Source organism: Dendrobates tinctorius, unplaced genomic scaffold (genome assembly GCF_039654945.1).
Source record: "Dendrobates tinctorius isolate UK_male_01 unplaced genomic scaffold, ASM3965494v1 ptg000003l, whole genome shotgun sequence".
NCBI lineage: Eukaryota > Metazoa > Chordata > Amphibia > Anura > Dendrobatidae > Dendrobates > Dendrobates tinctorius.
The window spans coordinates 36,603,808-36,628,375 of NW_027361671.1; the positions used below are offsets into that span (position 1 = coordinate 36,603,808).

The 24,568-nt window shown below is 47.3% G+C and overlaps 1 protein-coding gene across 9 annotated transcripts in view; it reads left to right on the forward strand.

Moving 5' to 3' along the window:
* PPIP5K2 (diphosphoinositol pentakisphosphate kinase 2) overlaps positions 1–24,568 on the forward strand; it is a 184,478-nt gene that overhangs the window by 89,307 nt on the left and 70,603 nt on the right. For all 9 annotated transcript variants that reach the window (XM_073546011.1, XM_073546083.1, XM_073546164.1 and 6 more), the window contains 6 exons: positions 7,429–7,550; positions 10,439–10,621; positions 11,204–11,345; positions 11,604–11,827; positions 13,143–13,270; positions 17,322–17,436. In XM_073546011.1, the coding sequence (XP_073402112.1) occupies positions 7,429–7,550; positions 10,439–10,621; positions 11,204–11,345; positions 11,604–11,827; positions 13,143–13,270; positions 17,322–17,436 (914 nt within the window). The remainder of the gene's footprint in view (positions 1–7,428; positions 7,551–10,438; positions 10,622–11,203; positions 11,346–11,603; positions 11,828–13,142; positions 13,271–17,321; positions 17,437–24,568) is intronic.

Sequence of the window (24,568 nt, forward strand, 5' to 3'; positions counted from 1 at the left end):
GGAGGTCCGGAGTTCCGCGCGCCCGCCGACTTCCGGGGGCAGCCGGAAGCCCCGCCCACTAACTTCCGGGGGCGGAGAGCGGCGGGCGCGCACAGTTGCCGGGGAGCTCCCGCCCCCCTCTCTCGAACGCCGCACGTGGAGTGCGGCCAGAAGCCATCGGCGGCCGCGGTCCCCGCTGTAGGGGGAGGTCCGGAGTTCCGCGCGCCCGCCCGCCGACTTCCGGGGGTAGCCGGAAGCCCCGCCCACTAACTTCCGGGGGCGGAGAGCGGCGGGCGCGCACAGTTACCGGGGAGCTCCCGCCCTCCTTCCTCTCGCATTTCCTCGCCGAAGTGCGGCCGGAAGCCGCCGCCTATCTCCCGGAGTGCGCCGCAAGTGCCCCGGCAAGTAACGCCGCACGCCCCGTGGAGGAGACGCAAGGTGGGACATTACCGGTGGGTGAGTGCAACCCCGTTTCGAGTGCCGCACTAGTAGTCAAGGAAGGGGTTATCCTCCTCCTCCTACCCTACCTTGCAATATGTCTGGCAAAGGGAAAGCTCACTCTTTCCTATACGCTGTTTGCGTTTCCTGTGGGGTCAGGCTGCCTAAGGTGCAGCCGGGTAAATTTTGTGAAGCCTGCGAGTCGGAGCGAGCCCAGGAGCCTCCCACTGTTTCAGAGCCCAGAGGTCAGGACCCCCAGAATGGGCGGTGTCCTTATCACACTCTATGATGTCCCTTACAAGGGCAATTGAGTCTCTTCGAGGCCCGGGCAGGGACAAGGATGGTGGTCTGCCAGCGGAAGACAGCTCGTCCACGTCTCAGGACCCTCCGACCGTTAGAGGCCGCTCCAGCACCAGACAAGCTCACGGCAAGAGAGCTCGTTCCCCGTCGGCCGGGCCCTCTGGGGCTTCGGCGGCGGGTATTAGGGCATCTCTTTCCCCGTCGCCGAGCTCAGGAAGCGAGCAGGATGAGGGCGAGGAGGAGGAGGAGGCCTGGAATCCAGAAAGCCTGGGATACCAAGACTCGGTGGACAGCCTCATTGAGGCAGTCAACCAGACATTAGAGATCGAGGACGATGTGTCCACGGCCTCAGGTCACAAGGTCTCCTTCAAAAAGACCAGGCGACCGCATAGAAGGTTTGCCACGCATCCGGAGTTCGAGGAGCTAGTCCAGAAACATAGGGAACACCCGGATAAGCGTTTTGCAATGCAAAAAGCGCTGCAAGCAAAGTATCCGTTTCCTCCTGAACTCCATAAAGGATGGGTGGAGTCGCCAGTAGTGGACCCACCGGTATCACGTTTAGCATCAAGATCGCTATTGTCGATACCCAGCGGTTCTTCTATCAAGGACCCAACTGATCGCCTTATAGAGGGGCTTGCCCGCTCGGTGTATGAGGCAGCGGGGTCGGCCCTGGCCCCCTCCTTTGCGGCTACTTGGGTGGCTAAGGCCATGGTTTCATGGGCGGATGCTCTGCATAATGCCCTCCAAAACAGAGATCTGCCTGCGGAGGTCTTGGAGTTGATAAATCAGATATCAGGGGCAAGTGATTTTCTCGTCAGCGCCTCTCTGGACGCGGCCGAGTGTTCTGCTGTGGCAGCAGCAAATGCGATCGCCGTTAGGCGAGCATTATGGCTGAGATTGTGGAAAGCGGATTCTATCTCCAAAAAATCCTTGACCTCATTGCCTTTTCAGGGCAATCGGTTGTTCGGTGAGAAGCTTGATAAGCTTATCTCAGAAGCCACAGGGGGGAGGAGTAGTTTCCTCCCGCAGCAGAGGACTTGGCCAGCATTTAGGTAGACACAGAGGCGTTTTCGGCCCTTTCGTAACCCCTGGAGGGGGACTTCGGCCAGAACATCCACCTCCGCAAATGATGGTCAGTTTAGGGAAAGGCAAACCTCTTACAGAGCCAATCCGCTGGGTAGAGGCCGAGGCCGTTTGCCCAGAACGAGGGGGGCCAGATCCCAAAAGCCTCCAGCAAAATGACTCGAGGCGCTTCGTACCTACGGACGACAGAGTAGGCGGACGCCTACTAAGGTTCAGCCACGTTTGGGTCGCAGTGGCACGCGACGCTTGGGTGGCAGAATTGATATCGTCCGGGTACAAGATAGAGTTTATCGGACTCCCGCCACGACGATTCTTCCGTTCCCGGCTTTCCGGAACAGAATCGCAGGCAGAGGGTTTGTTACAGGCCATAATGACGCTACAGCGCAACGGGGTCATCGTCCCAGTGCCGAAAAGCGAAGAGACACAAGGTTTTTACTCCAACCTGTTTTCGGTCCCCAAAAAAGACGGGACAGTAAGGCCAGTACTAGATCTAAAAATCCTGAACAAATTCATCAGAGTCAGGCGGTTCCGGATGGAATCCCTCCGTTCGGTCATTGCAGCCATGGATCCAGGGGAGTTCCTGGCCTCGATCGATGTGCAGGATGCATATCTGCACATTCCGATTTTTCCTCCACACCAGAGGTTCCTGCGTTTTGCGATCGGAGGGCGACATTTTCAATTTGTTGCTCTGCCCTTCGGTCTGGCCACTGCTCCCAGAGTCTTTACGAAGATAATGGCCGTGGTTATGGCCATCCTGCATGCTCGGGGCATAACGGTACTACCTTACCTGGACGACCTTTTGGTAAAGGGGCCGTCGTTTCAGGCGTGCCAGGAGAATGTCAGTATCACGCTGGATACCCTGGCCCGTCTAGGCTGGTTGATCAATCGGAACAAGTCGTCCTTGGTTCCAGCCCAGAGAATCGTATTCCTAGGCATGGTTTTCAACACCTCCCGGGGGCTGGTGATCCTCCCTCAGGACAAGGCGCGAAGGATCAAACAGGGGGTACGGAACCTTCTACAGCCGGGCTCCAGATCCATCCGGTAAGGCATGAGTGTGTTGGGCAGAATGGTGGCGGCGATGGAGGCAATCCCGTTTGCCCAGTTCCATCTCCGTCCGCTTCAGCATGCGCTCTTGTCAGCATGGGACCGAAGGCTGCTATCCCTCAGTCATCGGTGCAATTTGTCTCCGCTGGTCCGACGATCACTCCGATGGTGGACTCGCGACTCGTCTCTGGTCCAGGGGAAACCCTTTCCCCCGGAACAGTGGTTGGTCATGACGACCGATGCAAGCCTGCAGGGTTGGGGAGCAGTTTTCCAGGGTCACACAGCCCAGGGGCGGTGGTCCATTCGGGAGGTAATTCTCCCGATCAACATTCTGGAGATACGGGCAATACGATTGGCCCTGCAACAGTTTCAGTGTTGGCTGAGACACCGGCCGGTGCGCATTCAGTCGGACAATGCTACAGCAGTAGCGTATGTAAACCATCAAGGGGGCACGCGCAGCCAAGCAGCCATGCGCGAGGTTGGGCTGGTACTGCGTTGGGCCGAGAAGAACCACGTGATAATTTCGGCGGTGCACATTCCGGGAGTCGAAAACTGGGCGGCAGATTTTCTCAGCCGACAGGGGGTCGCGGCAGGGGAATGGTCCCTGCACCCCGAGGTTTTTCAACAGATCTGCCAACGGTGGGGGACACCAGACGTGGACCTTATGGCATCCAGAGAGAACGCCAAAGTACAAAGGTTCTTCGCTCGATCCCTCGACCCGCAGGCAATCGCAGCAGACGCTCTGGTGCTTCCGTGGAGCCAGTTTCGTCTCCCGTACTTGTTCCCCCCGCTACCTCTGCTTCCAAGAGTCATCAGAAAGTTAAGGAGAGAGAAGGTTCCAGCAATTCTGCTGGCCCCAGACTGGCCTCGGCGGGCCTGGTATGCAGATCTGGTTCAGCTAGTGGTGGACGTACCCTGGCGTCTCCCAGATCGTCCGGACTTGCTGTCCCAGGGTCCGATCTACCATCCGAACTTAGGGGCCCTGTGTTTGACGGCGTGGCCATTGAATCTTGGCTGTTAACACAGGCAGGATTCAGGCGCGATGTGGTGGCCACGATGGTGAGTGCCCGAAAGCCTTCCTCGGCGAGAGTATATCATCGGACTTGGGAAGTTTTTTCCGTTGGTGTAGGGATCGCGGAGTGGCTCCTCTGGTTTTTTCGATCCCCAACGTACTGGCTTTTCTGCAGGCAGGGCTGGACGCAGGATTGGCTCCAAGTTCGCTCAGAACGCAAATCTCGGCCCTGTCGGTGCTTTTCCAACGAAAGGTCGCTTCGGTCTGGCAGGTTAGGACGTTTATGCAGGGGGTCGCACATTTAGTACCCCCCTATAAGGCGCCGACGGAATCATGGGACCTGAACTTGGTGCTCAGGGCCCTTCAGGAGCCTCCTTTCGAACCGTTACAAGAAGTCTCCTTACCTTACCTGTCCAGGAAGGTCGTTTTTCTGGTAGCTATTACGTCTATTAGGCGGGTTTCGGAATTGGCGGCTTTAGCTTGTAAACCGCCGTTCCTGACTTTTTATAAGGATAAGGTCGTTTTAAGGCCAGCTCCTCCCTTCTTGCCGAAGGTTGTCTCTGCATTCCATATCAACGAAGACATTGTCTTACCCTCGTTTTGCCCGGCACCGGTGCACAGGGTAGAAAAGGCATTGCACACCTTGGATCTGGTAAGAGCTCTTAGGAGGTATGTGACAAGGACAGCACCTTTCCGCCGGACAGACTCTCTATTCGTGATCCCAGAAGGGCGGCGGAAGGGGCTCGCTGCGTCCAAAGCGACTTTGGCCAGATGGGTTCGCCTGACGATCCAAGAATCTTATGAAATCAGTGGCACGCCGGTTCCGGCAGGGATCAAGGCACACTCGGCTCGAGCAGTGGGTGCCTCATGGGCACTGCGACACCAAGCTTCAGCGGAACAGGTGTGCAAAGCAGCTACCTGGTCCAGCTTGCATACGTTTGTCAAACATTATAACGTACATACCCAGGCATCCTCGGATGCAAGCCTGGGAAGAAAGATTCTCCAGGCAGCAGTTGCGCACCTCTAATCAGGGGCGCAAAATAGCATGGATTGGGTGAGCTAAGATCCCGCCCAGGGACTGCTTTAGAACGTCCCACAGTCTCTGTGTCCCCCAATGAGACGAAGGAGAAACATGGATTTTTGTGAGTACTCACCGTAAAATCCTTTTCTCCGAGACGCTCATTGGGGGACACAGCACCCACCCTATTAGCCAGTTGGCATTTACTTATTTTGAGTTATACAAATCCTTATGTAAGGATCAGGGTGGTCCCTTTTCCAGACGTATAATTTCTTGCCTGAATTTAAGGCGCGTTCTCCTACTGCTTATGCACTAAACTGAGTTACGCCCGGTCTGGGGGCGAGGGTGTATGCGGCGGAGGAGGAGCTAACTCTTTTTTTGTATACTTAGTGTCAGCCTCCAGACGGCAGAAGCACACACCCACAGTTTGTGTCCCCCAATGAGCGTCTCGGAGAAAAGGATTTTACGGTGAGTACTCACAAAAATCCATGTTTTGTCACTTGAAATAAAGCTAATTGAAAGTTGGCTTCTGGGAAGGAGAAAAAAATCGATTTCCTCTTTGCAGATATATTGGGGTATGTTCCCATGGTCAGTAAACTGTGTACTAATTTAAATAATGGCAAATCTAGTGACACAGCCAGAAGTACACGACACTGGAAGTGGAGGAATGCACAGAGACAGGTCCCCTCCTTTTTTTTAATGAAAAATAATAATTTAAAAAAATAGTGTGGGGTTTCCCTATATTTGTTAACCTGCCAGAGTAAAGCAGACTACTGGGACTGGTATTTCAGGCTGGTAAGAATGCAGTATCCATCAACCTTACCAGCCTGATAATTTCAGGCCGAAGCAACCTACTTACCTTGGATAGTTGGCAAAAATAGTGAGGTCCCCTTATTTTTTGCTAACCAGCCAAGGAAAAAGCAGACAGCTGCGACCTTGTATTCTCAGGCTGGCGAGGCCCATGGATTTGGGCTCTCACCAGCCTAAAATTAGCAGTCCGCAGCCGGCCCACAATTGGCACATCCATAGATTCGCCAATTGTGGCACTTTACCCAGCTCTTCCCACTTGCCGTGTAGAGGTGGCAAGTGGGGTTGATGTCACCTTTGTATTGTCAGGTGACATTAAGCCCAAGGCTTAGTAATGGAGAAGTGTCTGAGACACCTATCCATTACTAATTCTATAGTTTTATGGTGAATAAAGACACAGCCAGAATAAAGTCCTTTAATTGAAATAATGATACAGACTTCTTTAATAGATCTTAATTAAACCATAGTTACTGCATTGCCTATTCCACCGACACCCTCGTCTCCTGGAAGAGAATGAAAATAAAAAAGCAACAATATCCTTACCGGTCTGCCGAGAAAATAATCCATAATGTCCCACGGTGAGTCCAGCTCTGCTACATTTGGATGTCTTTTGCTGAATGGTGGCATTATGCCAAATTCTGACATCCAAAACACAGCTGAGCTTGAAGCTGATGACCAGAGATAACCCGTCCCCGGCTGTCACGTGCACTGTAGTTCTCGCGATCAGCTGATCGTGAGAACTGCAGTGAAAGTGTACTTCCGACTAAAACAAGGTACACCATTATTTAAATTAGTACATATGAGTAGTAAGCTGTGTTCCCACACTTAATACGCATGTGACTAAGAAGTTTTACCGCATGTAATGAAAGTGTATGGGTAATTTACACAGCAGAGATGGATCGTCTCCGCTACATAAATTGACATGCTGCGGTCTGGAAAGACAAGCCACATGTGCGTCTCCGCAGGTAAGCCGGAGGCGTCTGTGCATGCATAATGGGTATGGGAATTCTTGAAATCCCATCCACTATGCTGTAACATCTGGCCGCTGCGGATGCACACAGGGTCCAACCCGCAGCATTTACTGATCGTGGGAATATACCCTAAGACTCACGGATCTGCTGCCGAGCTGTCCTTGACAGAGCCTGGGATGGAGGGGTAAAGATGTACGATCCTAAAGAAGATTCTGAGGAAACTCCCAGTTGCACTACATGGTGAGATTTCAGATGTTGCACTCCAAAAGCAATAATTGTGAATATCTCTGCAATGGAAGAACTCAGGGCAAATCAGAAAAAAGTTGCAGAATCGTAATTGTGGGACTTTTTGCAAGGTATTTAACTCACTCTGCTTACACAAGTGGCAGATCCTGTTTAAGCAAATATTCTTGTAGAAATCTTGCTGAGAAGCAGTCTTACCTGCTGATCTCTTAATAGGCAACCAAAATTAAGGGGACTAACAACAAAAAAGGTGTGTGGTTGGTCTTATTGTTTGTCTCCCTTTGCAGACAGAGTAGAGGGGAGAGGCTCCTGCTGCAGCCAGTTGCCTTACAGTCACTCATGATGGCGAGGAGGAGGGAGAATTGCTTATATCCTGTAACACATGGATATATATAACCTATATCTCATAGTTTTGTTTCCATAGAGATATCAGGATCAGAATAGAGAAGGTTATTAAGGGAGGTGCTGATGGGATTTTTTTCTATCCTAATTGTTCTTTTATTATGAATGTAATGACCGATGCTGTTTCCTAGGAGACTATGCTGGATTTCCTGGCTGTGGCCTTTTGCGGTTACACAGTACTTATCGACATGATCTAAAAATCTATGCATCAGATGAAGGAAGAGTCCAGATGACAGCTGCAGCATTTGCAAAAGTATGTTGTTTTTTTTATTTAATTCAAATCCAGTTCATTAATTTATGGCCTTAGTTGGCCATTACATATCACTGTTTTAAGCATCACTCAGTGAATCAGAGCCTGGTTTCATTATTGCAGCCAGATACGTTTCTCTCAGAAACCATCTGGCATTTCAGAAAAAACATATTTTTCATATTTACAAGATAAGATTAGTCCAGTAAAGCCTCGGACGGCTTTTCCCTGCACAGCTCCATGTGACCGACAGGTCTGTCCCTACACACATGGCAGAGACCCATCAATCAACTAGAGCCAAGCAGGGAATAGCCGGCCTGATCTTCCAACTACACCTCCTCTGAAGTGGCGGAGTGTTTCCTTAAATTCCATACCTTGTTGCCATCGTGCAGCCAGGCGCCAATTCTTGCTACCGGTGGTTTGCACAACATGAATCGTGGCAGGTTCCCTTTCAAACACAGAAGATGATGTGTGAGCCGGCTAGTCACAAGCGCAGTAGTCACATGGGATAGCAGATGACCAGGGCAGAAAGGAAGACTGCGACGGGTATATATTCTTTTATTAGATACAATATAATATCACAGTTGTATGCCCAGAGGGGATATTACAATTTACAGAAATGACATGCAACGCAAAAGTCGCAAAAACAGTTTAACAAATTTGTTAATACATGTAATCATGTTTAGACGTGATAAAATGTTCAAGGATAAGCACTGCACACAAAACTGTTCAGAAAAACCCGATGTGGGGTTGGGGTAAAGCTAATCATAAGCTGCAAAGTTTCATTAAGTGATGTAAAGAAATACATATATTGCACAACTGACGAGTGTTCAGGTCAAAAGTGACCAGTGCCAAAGAGTATGCAAACTGACCTGCGCACCAGTAAGGTGATCCTCCTGATGGCTAAATATATTAACAATGAGGCAGTATTGAGTAAAGTGACATGTACTCATCAGTGAATAATCAAAAGGACGTAAATAATGGAGAAAAAGTCTAAGGGATATACACTCACTGGCCACTTTATTAGGTACACCATGCTAGTAACGGGTTGGACCCACTTTTGCCTTCAGAACTGCCTCAATTCTTCGTGGCAGAGATTCAACAAGGTGCTGGAAGCATTCCTCAGAGATTTTGGACCATATTGACATGATGGCATCACACAGTTGGCGCAGATTTGTCGGCTGCACATCCCTGATGCGAATCTCCCGTTCCACCACATCCCAAAGATGCTCTATTGGATTGAGATCTGGTGACTGAGGAGGCCATTTGAGTACAGTGAACTCATTGTCATGTTCAAGAAACCAATCTGAGATGATTCGAGCTTTATGACATGGCGCATTATCCTGCTGAAAGTAGCCATCAGATGTTGGGTACATTGTGGTCATAAAGGGATGGACATGGTCAGCAACAATACTCAGGTAGGCTGTGGCGTTGCAACGATGCTCAATTGGTACCAAGGGGCCCAAAGAGTGCCAAGAAAAAATTCCCCACACCATGACACCACCACCACCAGCCTGAACCGTTGATACAAGGCAGGATGGATCCATGCTTTCATGTTGTTTACGCCAAATTCTGACCCTACCATCCGAATGTCGCAGCAGAAATCGAGACTCATCAGACCAGGCAACGTTTTTCCAATCTTCTACTGTCCAATTTCGATGAGCTTGTGCAAATTGTAGCCTCAGTTTCCTGTTCTTAGCTGAGAGGAGTGGTACCCGGTGTGGTCTTCTGCTGCTGTAGCCCATCTGCCTCAAAGTTCGACGCACTGTGCGTTCAGAGATGCTCTTCTGCCTACCTTGGTTGTAACGGGTGGCAATTTGAGTCACTGTTGCCTTTCTATCAGCTCGAACCAGTCTGCCCATTCTCCTCTGACCTCTGGCATCAACAAGGCATTTCCGGCCACAGAACTGCCGCTCACTGGATTTTTTTTCTTTTTCGGACCATTCTCTGTAAACCCTAGAGATGGTTGTGCGTGAAAATCCCAGTAGATCAGCAGTTTCTGAAATACTCAGACCAGCCCTTCTGGCACCAACAGTCATGTCACGTTCAAAGGCACTCAAATCACCTTTCTTCCCCATACTGATGCTCGGTTTGAACTGCAGGAGATTGTCTTGACCATGTCTACATGCTTAAATGCACTGAGTTGCCGCCATGTGATTGGCTGATTAGAAATTAAGTCTTAACACACAGTTGGACAGGTGTACCTAATAAAGTGGCCAGTGAGTGTAGATGAGTATAGTCAAAATAACCCCCCAATGAAATGTTCAAAGCAAGAGACACATATAGGTTAATGAAACATTAAGAGATACCGGTAAAAGATTGCAGTGAAAATTAACAGAGCATATTAAGTAAATCTAGACCCCACAGCATGAAGGACCCGACGCTCGTTTCGCCAGTGGCTTTGACGAGGGAGTAGGGAAAGGATAGTATCATGGGTATTGAAACCCGAAAGGTCCAATAAAATGAGCTCAATAGATATTTGCAGCATCGTGATCTAGCTCAAGTATTGGAAGCGCGGACGTCACTTCCCTGCCGGACGACGCGACTCCTCAGAGCGTGTTGTCTAGGAGGGAGGCTTCGTCATCATGCGCTCCAGAGTGTAACACACATGCTTCCCTTCCAGCCATGCTCTGGCACCATTCCAGACAGTCAGTGTTGGGAGCGCACTATACACTGAGCGGTGACTCTCCCCCCCCCCCCCCCCCCCCCCAGGGGGAATAAAGCTAATTTTCTCCTGGCAGTGGGGCTCTCAGTGCGAGAACATTATTAACCCCATAACTGCAGGTTAATAGCTTTATTTTTCATGACAGGTTCCCTTTAAGCCGATGTTTACTTGTGATTTGTATAATATATACCGTACGTAATTTATGTAATGTGTTTGGTTTTGTTTCCAGGGATTGTTGGCACTGGAAGGAGAACTGACCCCAATACTGGTTCAGATGGTGAAGAGTGCAAATATGAATGGCTTGTTGGACAGTGACAGTGACTCATTAAGTAGCTGTCAGCATCGAGTGAAAGCAAGACTGCATGAGATTCTTCAGAGGGATCGTGATTTTAGTGTTGAGGACTATGAGAAGGTAAACGGGAGGCAGATTACCACTTTGTGAAAGTTGTGTATTTAGGGCAAACGTCAGGACATGAACGGTCCTGGAAAAGCAGGAAAATGTTTCCTATATGGTTCTTCCTGATTTGCCATCATGTGATCTGGGTAAACTATATGATTACTGGTAAAACTTAAAGCGATTGACCGGGCTGAAAAGAAATGTCTGCAGTCACTCTGTGCGACTGCAGACTGCCAAATGATAACAGTGTGCAATGCACACACTGTCACGATTCCCCTATGTTCTCATAAAATTGTGGTCATGTGCCGAATGGATTTGCTGTGTTTCTCTCTAGGATAGTAGTGAGCGGATATTTGACAGGATGTGTGGAATTGCATACATGTGGTCACATCACGACCCACCGGCATGGGAACCCAGGGAATCACGACAGTGTGCACTGTCACAATTCGGCAGTCTGTAGACTTTTCATTTCTGGCTGGACAACCTCTTTAATAGACAGGTGTGTTTTTGTTACATATAGTGTAACAGTCGTAATATAGTAATAGTTGTAATATGGCTGTGAAAACAAGCAAGTTAACTTTAATTTCTTCCATTCAGTTAACTCCAACTGGGAGCATCTCTCAGGTTAAATCGATGCAGATTATAAAGAATCCGGTTAAGACTTGTGACAAAGTTTACTCCTTAATTCAAAGTCTGACAACACAGATCCGGCAGAAAATGGAGGATCCAAAATATGCAGGTATGGAAGTTTCCTATCTTTATCTTCCATCCAGAGTGATGGGCTTCAAAGATCCCATATTTCCTTGCCTTGTGGTTTTGTGCGGAGAGTAGTCACAGCGACGCCCATCTGTTTGGTTTGATCCCAATTCATCAGTCTTGTTAGCTCATGCATCACAAAGGTTTCTGCACTTGTTTTCGCCGCCTTATATCCTGACACGACGAGCACTTGAATCATTTCTCTTTTTAAATGGTTTATTGCTCGTTCCCCCCTCTACAGATATTCAACTTTATCACAGCGAGACCCTTGAGCTGATGCTGCGCAGATGGTGCAAACTAGAAAAGGATTTCAAGACCAAAAATGGAAGATATGACATCAGCAAAATACCCGACATATATGACTGCATAAAGTACGATGTGCAGCATAACTGCTCTCTGAAACTGGAGAACACGATGGAGCTGTACAGGGTCTCCAAGGCACTAGCTGATATAGTTATCCCTCAGGTGGGTATTATACAGTCACGCAGAAAAAACTCTTATGTGCAAATGACCTAACCCCTTTCATCGTTAAATGCCAAACATGCATAGGTTTTTTTGTTTGTTTTTTTTAACGCGTACTCCTCCTGATTTGGGGAATCATTATTGCCAGGTCAGTTTTACCGTGTAATGAACGTGGTAAATAAATTAAAAAAAATAATTGTGAAATTGCACTTTATTTTCCAGTTTCAACGCACTTGGAATTATTTTCCCGTTTTTCAGTGCACTATGTGGTAGAATGATTGCTGCCGTTCAAAAGTACAGCTTGTCCTACAAAAAAAAATCGAGCCATCCTGCGGCTATATTAAACTTACTGTGATTTAAAATAAAAAAGTTATGGAAGAAGGGAAGGAAAAAAAAGAAAATGGAATATGGCCACGGCATGAAAGGGGTTAGAGGCAAGCAGCTGCACCGAGCATGCTCTCAAATCTGTAAGTCAGCCTGTTGTAGAACAGGAGAACCGAAGCAGATTCATCCAACTGGGACCAAAAAAGTGTAGTCTCGACTTTTGTCTGTCCAGTATAAGTCAAGATTGTGCTTCTTATACTGTGCCCACCATGGGAAAAATTATATCATATGTATGACATAAGACACTGTATGGCTATACAGTGCAAGTGCAGGTGGTATAAGTCACCTAAAATTCCTGATATACAGTGGGGGAAAAAAGTATTTAGTCAGCCACCAATTGTGCATGTTCTCCCACTTAAAAAGATGAGAGGCCTGTAATTGACATCATAGGTAGACCACAACTATGAGAGTAAAAATGAGAAAACACATCCAGAGAACGCATTTAAAGGGACATCTTGGAGACGTAAACCGTGTCTGCTTTCTTCCAGAATACACGTGCCCATGGACTTTCCGGAGTTGCAGCTCTGCTCTGTTGAAGTGGATAGACCTGAGCTGCCATACCACACACTCTGTTTATTGGTAGAAATGTCGGCTTTATAATTTGTAAAGCTGTCAGTGACCCCTAGCAGTCCTGGAGAGGACCATTACACCCTGTATTCATTTCATACGGAAGATATGATTACTTCTTTTTTCGGGTGAAATGCAGGTAGCAGTAGCGATGATTCTGACTGCTAAAAATTACCTTTTAAAATTACGAGAAAATAGCTCAAAATATATCCAAAAGTTGAATATTCTTTCTTTTTTCAAATTAAGCTTTTATTTTTTTTACATAAAACTAGTACATCCATTGATAGGGTAGCCTGAGAATTTAACTGCGCCAATTCTTCTAAGTTCACATTATGATGCTGTTTTTCCATCGCTCATCGCAATGTAGGAATATGGAATATCCAAAGCCGAAAAGCTGGAGATTGCCAAAGGTTATTGCACCCCTCTGGTTCGGAAGATCCGCTCCGATCTGCAGAGAACTCAGGATGACGACACCGTAAATAAGCTTCATCCACTGTAAGGCGCCATATGACTTATGTAATGTAATTATATGTATTTCTTATGTATTTATTGGTATTTTTAAAATCAGAGTGTAAAAAGGAACATTGTCACCATTATCCAATGGAAGCAGACTGAGGTACTCCAATTTATCACTAAACCCAAATATCTACCGTATCTGTCAATAGTCTCCATCGCAATGGGGTGGAGGCCTCTGCTAAAAACAATAATGCATTGTCTGTATAAATCGCCACTTTCTCCTCTACAGTCCCTTTACAAAAACCCTCGATACCAGGATGAATCCTAGTGATTGCGGCAAGAGGTTCAATAGCTAGTGCGAAGAGTAGCGGAGACAGTGGGCAGCCCTGTCTGGTGCTTCTACCAAGTCCAAAAGTGGGGAAAGCCATCCGTTAACCCATAATCTATCTACCAGCCTCCCATACAGCAGCTTTATCCACAAGATGAAAATGGGGCCATGCCAAGCTTCTCCAGTACTGCCAATGAGCATATGACCGTGTTCTCTACATTCTTCACTGTTAGCTTAAGATTAAAGGTAATCTGTCAGCCCTTTCAGGATATACAACTTTTATTTCTGTACGTTGCCCCCTTTAGGATACTACACAAAAATGACCTGACTGATTCCCTTCAAGGTGTAGTCAGCGAGTGTTAACATTTGTGGATTTAGCAGACATGAAACCTGACTGGTCAGTGTGCACCACGCTAGAAATAACCTTGGCGAGTCTGGTGGCCAGTACTTTCCCTATGATCTTTGTAGGACGATAAGTCGGTCCTTACCCGGTTTAGGTATAACTGCTATTACTTAAGCATGCCTCCATGGCATCCCACATAATGTTACGCAAAGCTGAGTTATTGTTTTCCTGAAAATAATATTTGAGCGTGGATGACGCCAGATTATAATCTAAGCTTTGGGGCCAGGAGGATTCCCTGCCCATGAAACCAGAGATGTTTTGGGTCTAGGTAACATACATAGGGATGTCACTAGAAGCGAGTGGTCTGAGAAGACTTTAGGCAGATACTCCACTGAATCCACAAGAGGAAGAATATGTTCTGAGCCCAAGGTCAAATCTATACGTGATGGCGTTTCATGAGATTTAGAATAACTGGAAAACTGCCGCTGTCAAAAAGTTTTTTCTAATATCTAATCTGTTTCTCCTCCCATTCAGTTTCATCCCATTGCTTCTAGTCTTTCCTTGTGCAAATGAGAATATAGATGATCCTTCTACACTGTGACAGCCCTTGAGATATTTGTAGACAGTTATTAAGTCTCCTCTCAGTCTTCTCTTCTGCAGGCTAAACATTCCCAAATCCTGCAACCTTTCCTCATAAGACAGGGTTTGCAGATCGGTCACCATTCTGGTCGCTCTTTCCTGAACTTGCTCCAGTTTGTTGATGTCTTTTTTAAAATGTGGCGCCCAAAACTGGACACACCTGAGATGAGGTGTGACCAAAGAGGAGTAGAGGGCAGTAATGACTAGATGGGATTCATAGTCCCACTGGGCTGTGGGTTAACGGGATATATAATTACAACAGTCAATCGGATAGGCACTGATGGCGCATAGCTTGTGAAATAGAACATCAACGTTGCGGAATGCGTCAGAGTCTTTGCTCATTCAGGTCCGTCCAGCGGAGAGACTCTTTACGATGTTCAAAGGAAAAAGTCTCTTCCAGAGCATCCACTCTCTTTTCTGGGAATAGAATAGTAAATTTGCATGTTGTGTTAACGACGCTTTGTGTCTAGGAATTGTACGCTTTGTTCTCAGACTTCAGTGCAATAATCTGGAATAAAGGAGATTCTATGACCATTAATAGAGATATCCCCTTTAGTGCGGGCAGTTCTGAGGATGGTATCTCTGTACTGGTAATGGAGCAGTTTAATGACAACTGGATGTGGAGGGGCCCCTTTGCTCTGTGGGGTTATTTCCTTCAGTTCTCAGGAATTTTTCCCACTACCGTTCTATTTCTCCAAATCATCCACTTTGGACCATAAGGCTTTAGATATGTTGATGTCTGCAGGAATCCGGTTCTATTTAAAGCATTATGAACCTCCTAGATGGGATAGTGAGTCCTACATGGGGCCGGGGGTTGGACACCATGACCCTTGAGGTCCCTTCCAACTATAACATTCTATGATCCTCCAGGTCACTTATTTTCCCCTCCGCTGATGTAGTCAGAAACTTTTTGCAGAGCTTGCCCCGTATAGGAAAACTCATCCATCAGCAGGCCGATCAGGGTGTTTAATTGAGGATATAGCAGAGCTGCAATGTGTTACAGAGACAAATACATCTTTCAATGTAGGCTCATTCTGCTGCTCTGTTCTGGGCTGTTAGCCAAATGGGCATCTGCCTGAGATTGTACGACAAGTAGAAGGTCAGGATCTTGTTCATAAAAAAATCTTTATATCTGTCTGTTATCCCCATGAAGTGATAAATGTGCCCTTTACTTGTGAATTAAACCCCTTTGCCTGGCAAAGCTGGATAATTTCACCTCCACAGGAGTGGTCACTGCTTTTTCCCTTGTACCTGCCAAAGGTGTGCCGACACCATCTTTGATCTCTCTGCCCGCTGTGTGAGCTGCTTCCTGGAGCTCTTACTGGCGCCTCCAGCCATAGTCATGCTGGCGACGGGTGTCAGGAGATGCAGGGAATATTCCTCAGCTCTTATAGGTACTGAATCGCAGGTGCCCGAAGGAGTCTTATATAGACCTATGTCCCCGGAACTCTCCTGCTGCATGACTGCTCACGTGCCTGGCCAAGCCATGGCCCCCAATTATATATATTTGTAGCTCTCTTTTGGTAATGACCAGAAACAGGCAAAGATGCTTACCTGTCTCTTTTGGTAATGACTGCAGGTGATTTTCTCCCAGAAATATATCCTATTTTAATAGTAGCTTCGTGAAATCTGACCTGAACCCTCCCCGCTCTGCCCAGCCATGTGCAGAGATCGTATCCTCGTACATGGCAATGCTATCAGAACTAATATTCCTATCCTCTTCCTTTTTAGACTGCATTTTAGACCACATGTTGTGTTAGACTATAGAAAATCTCAATCACTCTTTGCTCTTGAAAGCTGCTTCTTTTCTTAAGTTTGCAGATTTTTTTAACCCCCCACAAACCCTCTGCACTACATTTCCGTAAGGTTTATTTTTTTTCCCCCCTTTCGGTTTTAGGGTTGACTGAATAAGGCATTAAAAGGACATAAGAGCATGTGATATCTCCTCTAAAATCTGTATCTGCTGTCATAGTTGTAGTACTTGGTCACTTTCCCTAGCATTGCATGGTATTGATGTATTCCAGTGTCCGGATCAGGGCTGTGGAGTTGGAGTCGTGGAGTTGGAGGCGGAGCCCATTTTGGTGGAGTCGGTGTCATGGAAATTTAGGAGTTGGAGGCTTGGCTTACCGACTCCACAGCCCTGGTCCGGATAATAAAAGGCAAGAAACTAGAGCTAGGGTATGTGCACACAACGTCTTTTTTGGGCGGATTCTGCCCAGAAACCGCCTGAAAAAGCACCCCGTAAAATGGACATAATGCACAGCAATGTCAAAAGGACAATGCTGTGCTCATGTTCCATCTTATGGCATGTCTTTATCTGCTTCAGGATTTGGAAACCTGTAAGACGCTTATGTGTCAGGAAGCTTTCACTATTAGTCGCCACACGAACGATGACAAAATCACCGACGAGTCTTCTCTGGAAACCAACTGCTGGAGTTTTCCTGAAGCAGCGTCTCCTGGCAAAACTCGGAGGCTGCGTTGGTGCCTAAAAAAACGCTGCTTGCACATTGCCTTAGGAGACACTAGAGAAAAAAGTGGCATTGAGCAATGGTGCCAAAACTACAGTACATACAACTCCAGGCCGACTACAGACCTCACCCTGTATTTCATATTGACACCTTGTGCATGTTGCCATCACATTTGGTCGCCCTTAAGCGCGTTGGCCAAGTGAAGTGACCTCACCTTGGACAACACATCGGCATTGAGCCAAATGTATTGAATGTGCCTTGTCCTGTTGTGTTATCTACTCGCCATAACACAGAGAATGTTTTTGTTGTTAGATATTCCCGAGGCGTGATGTCTCCAGAACGACACGTGCGCACACGACTGTACTTTACCAGTGAAAGTCACGTGCACTCGCTGCTCTCCATCCTTCGTTTTGGCTCTCTCTGTGACGTAAGTAGCATTACTTCCTGTGCCTCCGTCTGTGTGATTGATCTGCAGCCCACCCAAGGGGGCTTTGCATGCAGAATATTCTCAATCATTGCTAAATTGTGAGGTAACTGCAAAACAGAATGCCTTACTCTGTCATTCATAAGTAAATCACATGGTAGTATTCATTATGTGTGGTTTAACCCTTGCCATAAATGTACAGTGGGTATGTGCATTCAATGTACGGAGCGGGCAAGTGAGAGTATCTGATGTAGTCAGAGCTAGCTCTGATGCAGCAGCTTTCCTTTGTGATGGCTGCATTTTAGAGGTTGAAACGTGCTGTTATCTCTCCTGCAGTGTACAAATGTGCGGTTATGGCAGCCAGGGATCAGTAACTAAAAAAAAAATAATATACACTGTGTTCCAAATTATTATGCAAAAAATATTTCCTCATATTTTCTCTAAATTACCTATATGAATTGCAGTCATTGTTATTTTCCAGTCACCTACTATTCTAGTATAATTGCAGTGTTTTTGAACAAACTGCCTATGAAAACAGTATATTTTTAAAAATAAGAAACACTCAAAATGCATGTTCCAAATTATTATGCACAGCAGAGTTTTCAACCTTTTTATTTTGAACCAAAAAATGGTCAATTGTGAAATTATAAGCATTATCAGCTTATCACAAAATGAAATCAAACAGTTTTCAAGTCAAAACTTTCTTCTAGGTGATGTTACATTTGCACATAGGACCCCTTGTTGGAAAGAAGCTTCTGAACTCTCTCGTCCATTGAATTTGTCAGTTTTTGGATGGTTTGTGCTTCAATTGTTTTGTATGTGGACAGAATACCCTCCCAGAGCTGTTGCTTAGATGTGAACTGCCTCCCGCCATCATAAACACTCCTTTTGATGATGCTCCAGAGGTTCTCAATGGGGTTGAGGTCAGGGGAAGATGGTGGCCACACCATAAGTTTGTCCTTTTTTATGCCCATAGCAGCCAAAGATGCAGATGTGTTATTTGCAGCATGAGACGGTGCATTATCATGCATGAAAATGATCTTGCTGCGGAAAGCACGGTTCTTCCTCTTGAACCATGGCAGGAAGTGCTGTTTTAGAAACTCCACATAGATTATGGAGTTCATCTTTACCCCTTCAGGGATCCTAAAGGGGCCGACAATCTCTCTCCCCATGATTCCAGGCCAAAACATTACTCCACCTCCTCCTTGTTGGCGCCTTAGCCGTGTTTTCATGGGGTGTCCATCAACCAGCCATCCTCCACTCCATCCATCTGGACCATCGAGCGTTGCACGGCACTCATCGGTGAACAAAACCGTTTGGAAGTCAGTCTTCATGTATCGTTTGGCCCACTGGAGCCGCTTCTGCTTGTGTGCAGTGGATAGAGGTGGTCGACAGGATGGCTTACGCACAGCTGCAAACCTCTGAAGGACCCTGCATCTTGTTGTTCGGGGGACGTTGGAGGCACCAGCAGCTTCAAAAACTTGTCTGCTGCTATGACAAGGCATTTTTGCAGCTGTTCTTTTAACCTGATGCAATTGCCTGTTGGAAAGAGTCCTCAATTTTTCCTTATCAGCTCGCACACGTGTGTGCTGGGAATCAGCTACATACTTCATGATTGTGCGATGATCACGATGAAGTGTCTTGGCAATGTTGATTGTAGTCATGCCTTGACCTAAATACTCCACAATTTGTTGCTTCTCAGCAGCCGACACATCCTTTTTCTTTCCCATTGTGGCAAAAAATGTAGGCTGCTTAATAATGTAGAACAGCCTTCTTAAGTAGTCTTGCCTTTATTTGGACACACCTGCCAAACTAATTTGCACAGGTATCTGCAATTGCTTTCAGTGATCTAAAGAGCCCTGACACACATCACCATCAATGAGTTTAAATGACAAACAAAAAAATTCTAACCTTATCACTCCTAAACTCTTTTTGCATAATAATTTGGAACACAGTTTATATATATGTGTGTATATATTATACAGTATATCACAAGTGAGTACACAGATCACATTATTGTAAATATTTTATTATATCTTTTCATGGGACAACACTGCAGATCTGGCACTTTGATACAATCTAAAGTAACCAGTGTACAGCTTGTATTACAGTGTAAATTTGGTGTGCCATCTAAATAACTAAACACACAGCCATTAATGACGAAGCTCCTGGCCACAAAAGTGAGTACACCCCTAAGTGAAAATTGACAAATTGTGCCCTAAGTGTCAATATTTTATGTGGCCACCATTATTTTCCAGCACTGGCTTAACTCTCTTGGGCATGGAGTTCACTAGAGCGTCAAAGGTTGCCACTGGAATCCTCCTCCATGGCAACATCACGGAGGTGGTGGATGTTGGAGACCTTACGCTCCTCCACCTTCCATTTTGAGGGGAGGCCCCACAGTTGCTCAGTAGGGTATAGGTCTGGAGACATGTTTATCCAGTCCAGCACCTTTGCCTACAGTTTCTTTAGCAAGACAGTAGTTGTCTTGGAGGTTTGTCTGGGGTTGTTATCATGTTGGAATACTGTCCTGTGACCCAGTTTACGAAGGGAGAGGATCATGCTCTTCTTCAGTATGTCACAGTACATGTTGGTATTCGTTGTTCCCTCAATGAACTGTAGCTTCAAGCTAGCAGCACTCCTGCAGCCCCAAACCATGACACTACCACCACCATGCTTGACTGTAGGTACGATACACTGGTCTTTGTACACCTCACAAGGTTACCTCCACACACGCTTGACTGAATCAAATAAGTGTTTCTCTCTCACACATGACAGCACCACGGAGAGAGGGGATCCGCCCTTCAAGGACAGGAACCTACAGATAAAAGGGCGGTACCTCTCCTCCGCCTTCAGTTGGGTTTCTGTCTCTGAAGGGGGGACCCACAGTACTGCGTACCAGTGATTTCAAAGAAGAGTCCGGGGCCGACCTGTCCGGTATACGGCAGCGGGGAGGCACCTGTCGCGGCAGGAGCGGTGCCCGAAGCCGCCACCGCTGGGGCCGATGCGGGCTGCCAGGTGAGTGGGGGGGAGATGTCGGAGCCGCCGCTCCGGAAAGGAGATCGGGGCTCGCGGGGACCCGGTGGAAGTGTTGGCAGCGCCATGGTACAGAGAGTACCAAGATGGCTGCTGCCCCGGAAGTAGAAGAGCGGCTTCCGGGTCCCTGGAACCGACGCATGCGCAGGAGCGCGCTCCCCGGCCAGCGCGGTGTAGGATGGGAGCGGTGACGTGACGGGGGCGGCAAATTTAAAAATGGTGGATTCAGAACTCCTGGCTGGAAGCGATCCTGATAATGGGGGATAGCGACCAGCAACAGGAACAGCATGCCAGGCTGCAGCCCAAGCAGCAGCAGCACCAACAACACCACCACCGGCAGAAGGAACGAGACAGAGATGGCCGTTCCAGCAGTCACTCAACGCGGCGCAGTACGTCAGCGGCAAGGAGCAAATCGCTATCAGGAGATCAGCCTATACAGGACCTGACTCCATCTCCCGAGTCGGTACCTGCAGCCGCGCACCTTTGAGGGTAAGTGATCTTCGTGAATGTTCACCCTTGTAATACAATTCATCTCCCTTATTAGGGAAAGAAGAAGGGGAAAAAGAAGAACAGGGAATGCCCCACTTGCACTAGACCCCTACCTGTATCATGGGAGAAAAAACTATGCGAGTCTTGCACAAAAGAAATTCTTTGTCAGGAGACTTCGGATTTCGCATCCGACCTAAGGGCCGCAATCAAATCAGAGGTTCAGAGCGCCCTCGTATCCCTTAAGCATAGGGATAAAACGAGGAAGAAAGACACGATGGGAACCTCCCAGTCACTCTTCCACGTCGGGAGAAATCACGTCTAAAACCTCGGAATCCGGCTCCTCATCCTCAGACGAGGAAACAGGAGGGCGTCACTGTTTTCCCCTAGAAGAGGTAGACAGACTAGTAAAATCTGTAAGGTCTACCATGGGGGTATTGGACCCTAGGCCGGATAAAACAGTCCAGGACATAATGTTCGGGGGACTAGGCCAGAAAAAACGGAGAGTATTTCCGCTTAGGCTACTTTCACACATCAGGTTTTCGGCGTCAGGCGCGATCCGGCGTCGTGCCGGAATGCCGGATCCGGCAAATGTTTTGTAAAACCTGATGTGCCGGATCCGGTTTTCTGCCGGATCCGTCTTGTTCTTGACAGACAAAACCGGATCCGTCTCATCCGGTTCATCCGTTTTTCTATCCGTTTTTCGACGGATTACGCCGGATCTGGTTTTTAAAATTGACCCTTGTGGCCTTCCGAACGGGATTGGCTACTGGAAAACTATATATAGCATGTTCCTACAGCCCTTCTTTGACAGGTTGTAGAGGAGAAAGTGCAGGTTGGAGAGAAGAGCAAGTTACTGGCGAAGATGGATGTTGTCATTGGAAATATTACCACTAGAAGTTCTGTGACGGTTTCAGTAATGAGGGACAATTTTGCACTATACTTTATGTCACCTCAAGGCAGAGTACACTGGCAGGATGACAGAGTGTGAAAGATTTGTGCCCTAACCAAACTTGTGTACCTTCTGGACCAACAGTATATACCTTTGCCAACCAAAGTTGGCTATCTTGTCATGGTCTTACTATTTTTAGCTTTAGGCCACAGGTGTGTACCTGGTTGTGTTTTATGCAAAGTATTTCACCTTTTAACAAAAGTTGTGTACATTGTTAGGAAATCACCAACAATAAACACAACTTTTCAGGTGAAATACTTTGCTTCAAACACAACCAGGAACACAACTGTGGCAAAAAGCTAAAATTTACCCACAGTTATATACCTGGTTTTGAATACCTTTTTACCTTTTAAATAACCTGTATTTAACCTTTTTTTTAAACATATTTCGCCGCAGAAAGAAATGACAGACAACAAGTGTAAACAATAATTTAACTTTTATTTAAAATATTTTTTTTTGTGTAAACTGTTTTTAAAGTTAAAAAAACTTTTTTAATAAAGGTTTGAAACCAACCAAATGGGCATTTTTATTACAAAAAAAACATTATAACTCGGTGTAGTGTGGGGTGGAAATACTGCTGGAGGGGCTGCGGGACACTTCGACAATGGGAGTGTGGAGAGAGGACTGGGATCGTGGTGGGGAAGGAACAGTTAGAGGTGATGGTGTGGAAAAAGCTACAGAATGGGTGGACATGTGGGAGGCAGAAGAGCTGGTGGGCGGTGGAGTGGAGGGTTGGGCAGGGACTGTAGGAACAGATGATGTTGATGGAAAGTTGTATGGGGAAGGAGTTTGGTACGGGGAAGGAGTTTGGTACGGGGCAGGTTGCTGGAAGTGGGGAGATGTCTGGTACTGGGGAGGTTGCTGGTACTGGGAAGGTTGCTGGTACTGGTGAGGTTGCTGGTATGTAATAGGAGGGGGAGGATGGAAAGTGGCTGGAGGGGGTGCAGATGTAATAGGAGGGGGAGGATGGAAAGTGGCTGGAGGGGGTACAGATGTAATAGGAGGGGGAGGATGGAAAGTGGCTGGAGGGGGTGCAGGTGGAGGAACTACAGTGGTGGGAGGTGGAGGTTGGGAGGTAACCTGCTGTAGAGCACCGTGGCACGAATGCATTACATGCATCTGCTGGGTAGGAGATAGTGTTGCCATGCGCTCCACAACAGTCCTGAAAAAGGTGTGGTTTGGCGAAGATCTTGCTTCTGAATGCATGGTTTGCAGAAGTGTCTTCACCTCCAGAATGCTGGAGTTGATCTGCTGAAAGCCTGCGGAGATTTGCTCTGACAAGACTTTTAGACAGTTCTGGAAAGATGCATTCAGATGCAAGAACTCTGGCGCATAAGTCTTTTCCTGACCCCTCTGCCGCTGCCGCCCAGTACCCGCAGGTGTACTAGAGGTGGCAGGGGCAGAAGGGTGGGGTAAAGGGAAAGCGATCTCCTCACCAGCAGCTTCATGTAATGTAGGCGACCACGATGCTCCTGTGCTGGTGGATGGGACAGAGGGGTCGAATGTGTGGGAAGGCTGGGAAGGTGCAGATGTACCGGGGCGGTCGAAGTGTCCCTCGGTGCCGGTCTCCTCAGGGATCGCCTCAGAAGGGTCCAATCGTGCAGGCTCCCGAGTGCTGCTCACCGTGCTGTGGAATAAAGAGAAAAAAAAACAATTAAAATACTGACATGGTATGGCCCTGGCTGAAAAAAAAAAGTTACATCTAACATTTTTTTTCACATGTGGTGTGTAATATTTACCTTCTAGTGACCATTGTTTCCCGGAGGAACGACAGGGCTTGTGCGTACTTGTACTTGCTCCTGCGTCCTCCAGATCCACTCGGGGCCCGCATCTCTTTATTGAACTCCTTCTTGAAACGATCCCTCACAGACCGCCACCGATTCACAATTCTGTTCCTGAAACGAGAAAGGAGTGGTTAGTATACAACATCAGTGTTTCACAAACTCCAGTCCTCATGGTCCCCAGGGGTCATGTTTTCAGGATTTCCATAGTAAATAGAAATCCTGAACACATGATCCGTGGGGACCACGAGGACTGGAGTTCGGGAAACACTGGTTTACATCAAGCAACCGGTACTGTATATACTTACGCTCTTTAATCTGGGCCCGAACATCAAGGTCCTCCCAGCGGCCCACAAGGAGCGAACAGATTTCATCCCAGAGTCGTCGGGTAACGATAAGGTCAGCGTGGCGGCGGTCAGCCATATTCCAGAGCGGCTCCCTTTCTCTGACGAGATCGATGAGGTGGTCCACATCGAGTCCTCCATCCTCACCGTCAGAGTCGGGAGCACGCTGTGAAGGCTGTTAAAGAAAAAGACAAAAATAACATAATTAGCCTCCACAAAAGAAATGAAATAAAAAGTGCAAAAAAACAAAGCAAAAATATTTATACTTACACGCTGGTGACTGCCGCGTTGCTGTCACCGACGACCCTGGGAGGCACTGCGAGGACCTCTTGGCCGAGCACCAGATTGGGAAGACTAGAGAAGAAAACAAAAAATGTTATGTCTTTGGATGTAGGCATTTGTTTGCTGTGTGTGGTCTGCAGAACATTGTTTTCTATGTGTTGTGTGTAGTGTGATGTTGTGTTTCTGCGTTTGATGCAAAAAACTTACCAATTGTGAGCCCACTCCAAGTGTCTGTCCACCCCTTCCTTCTTCTT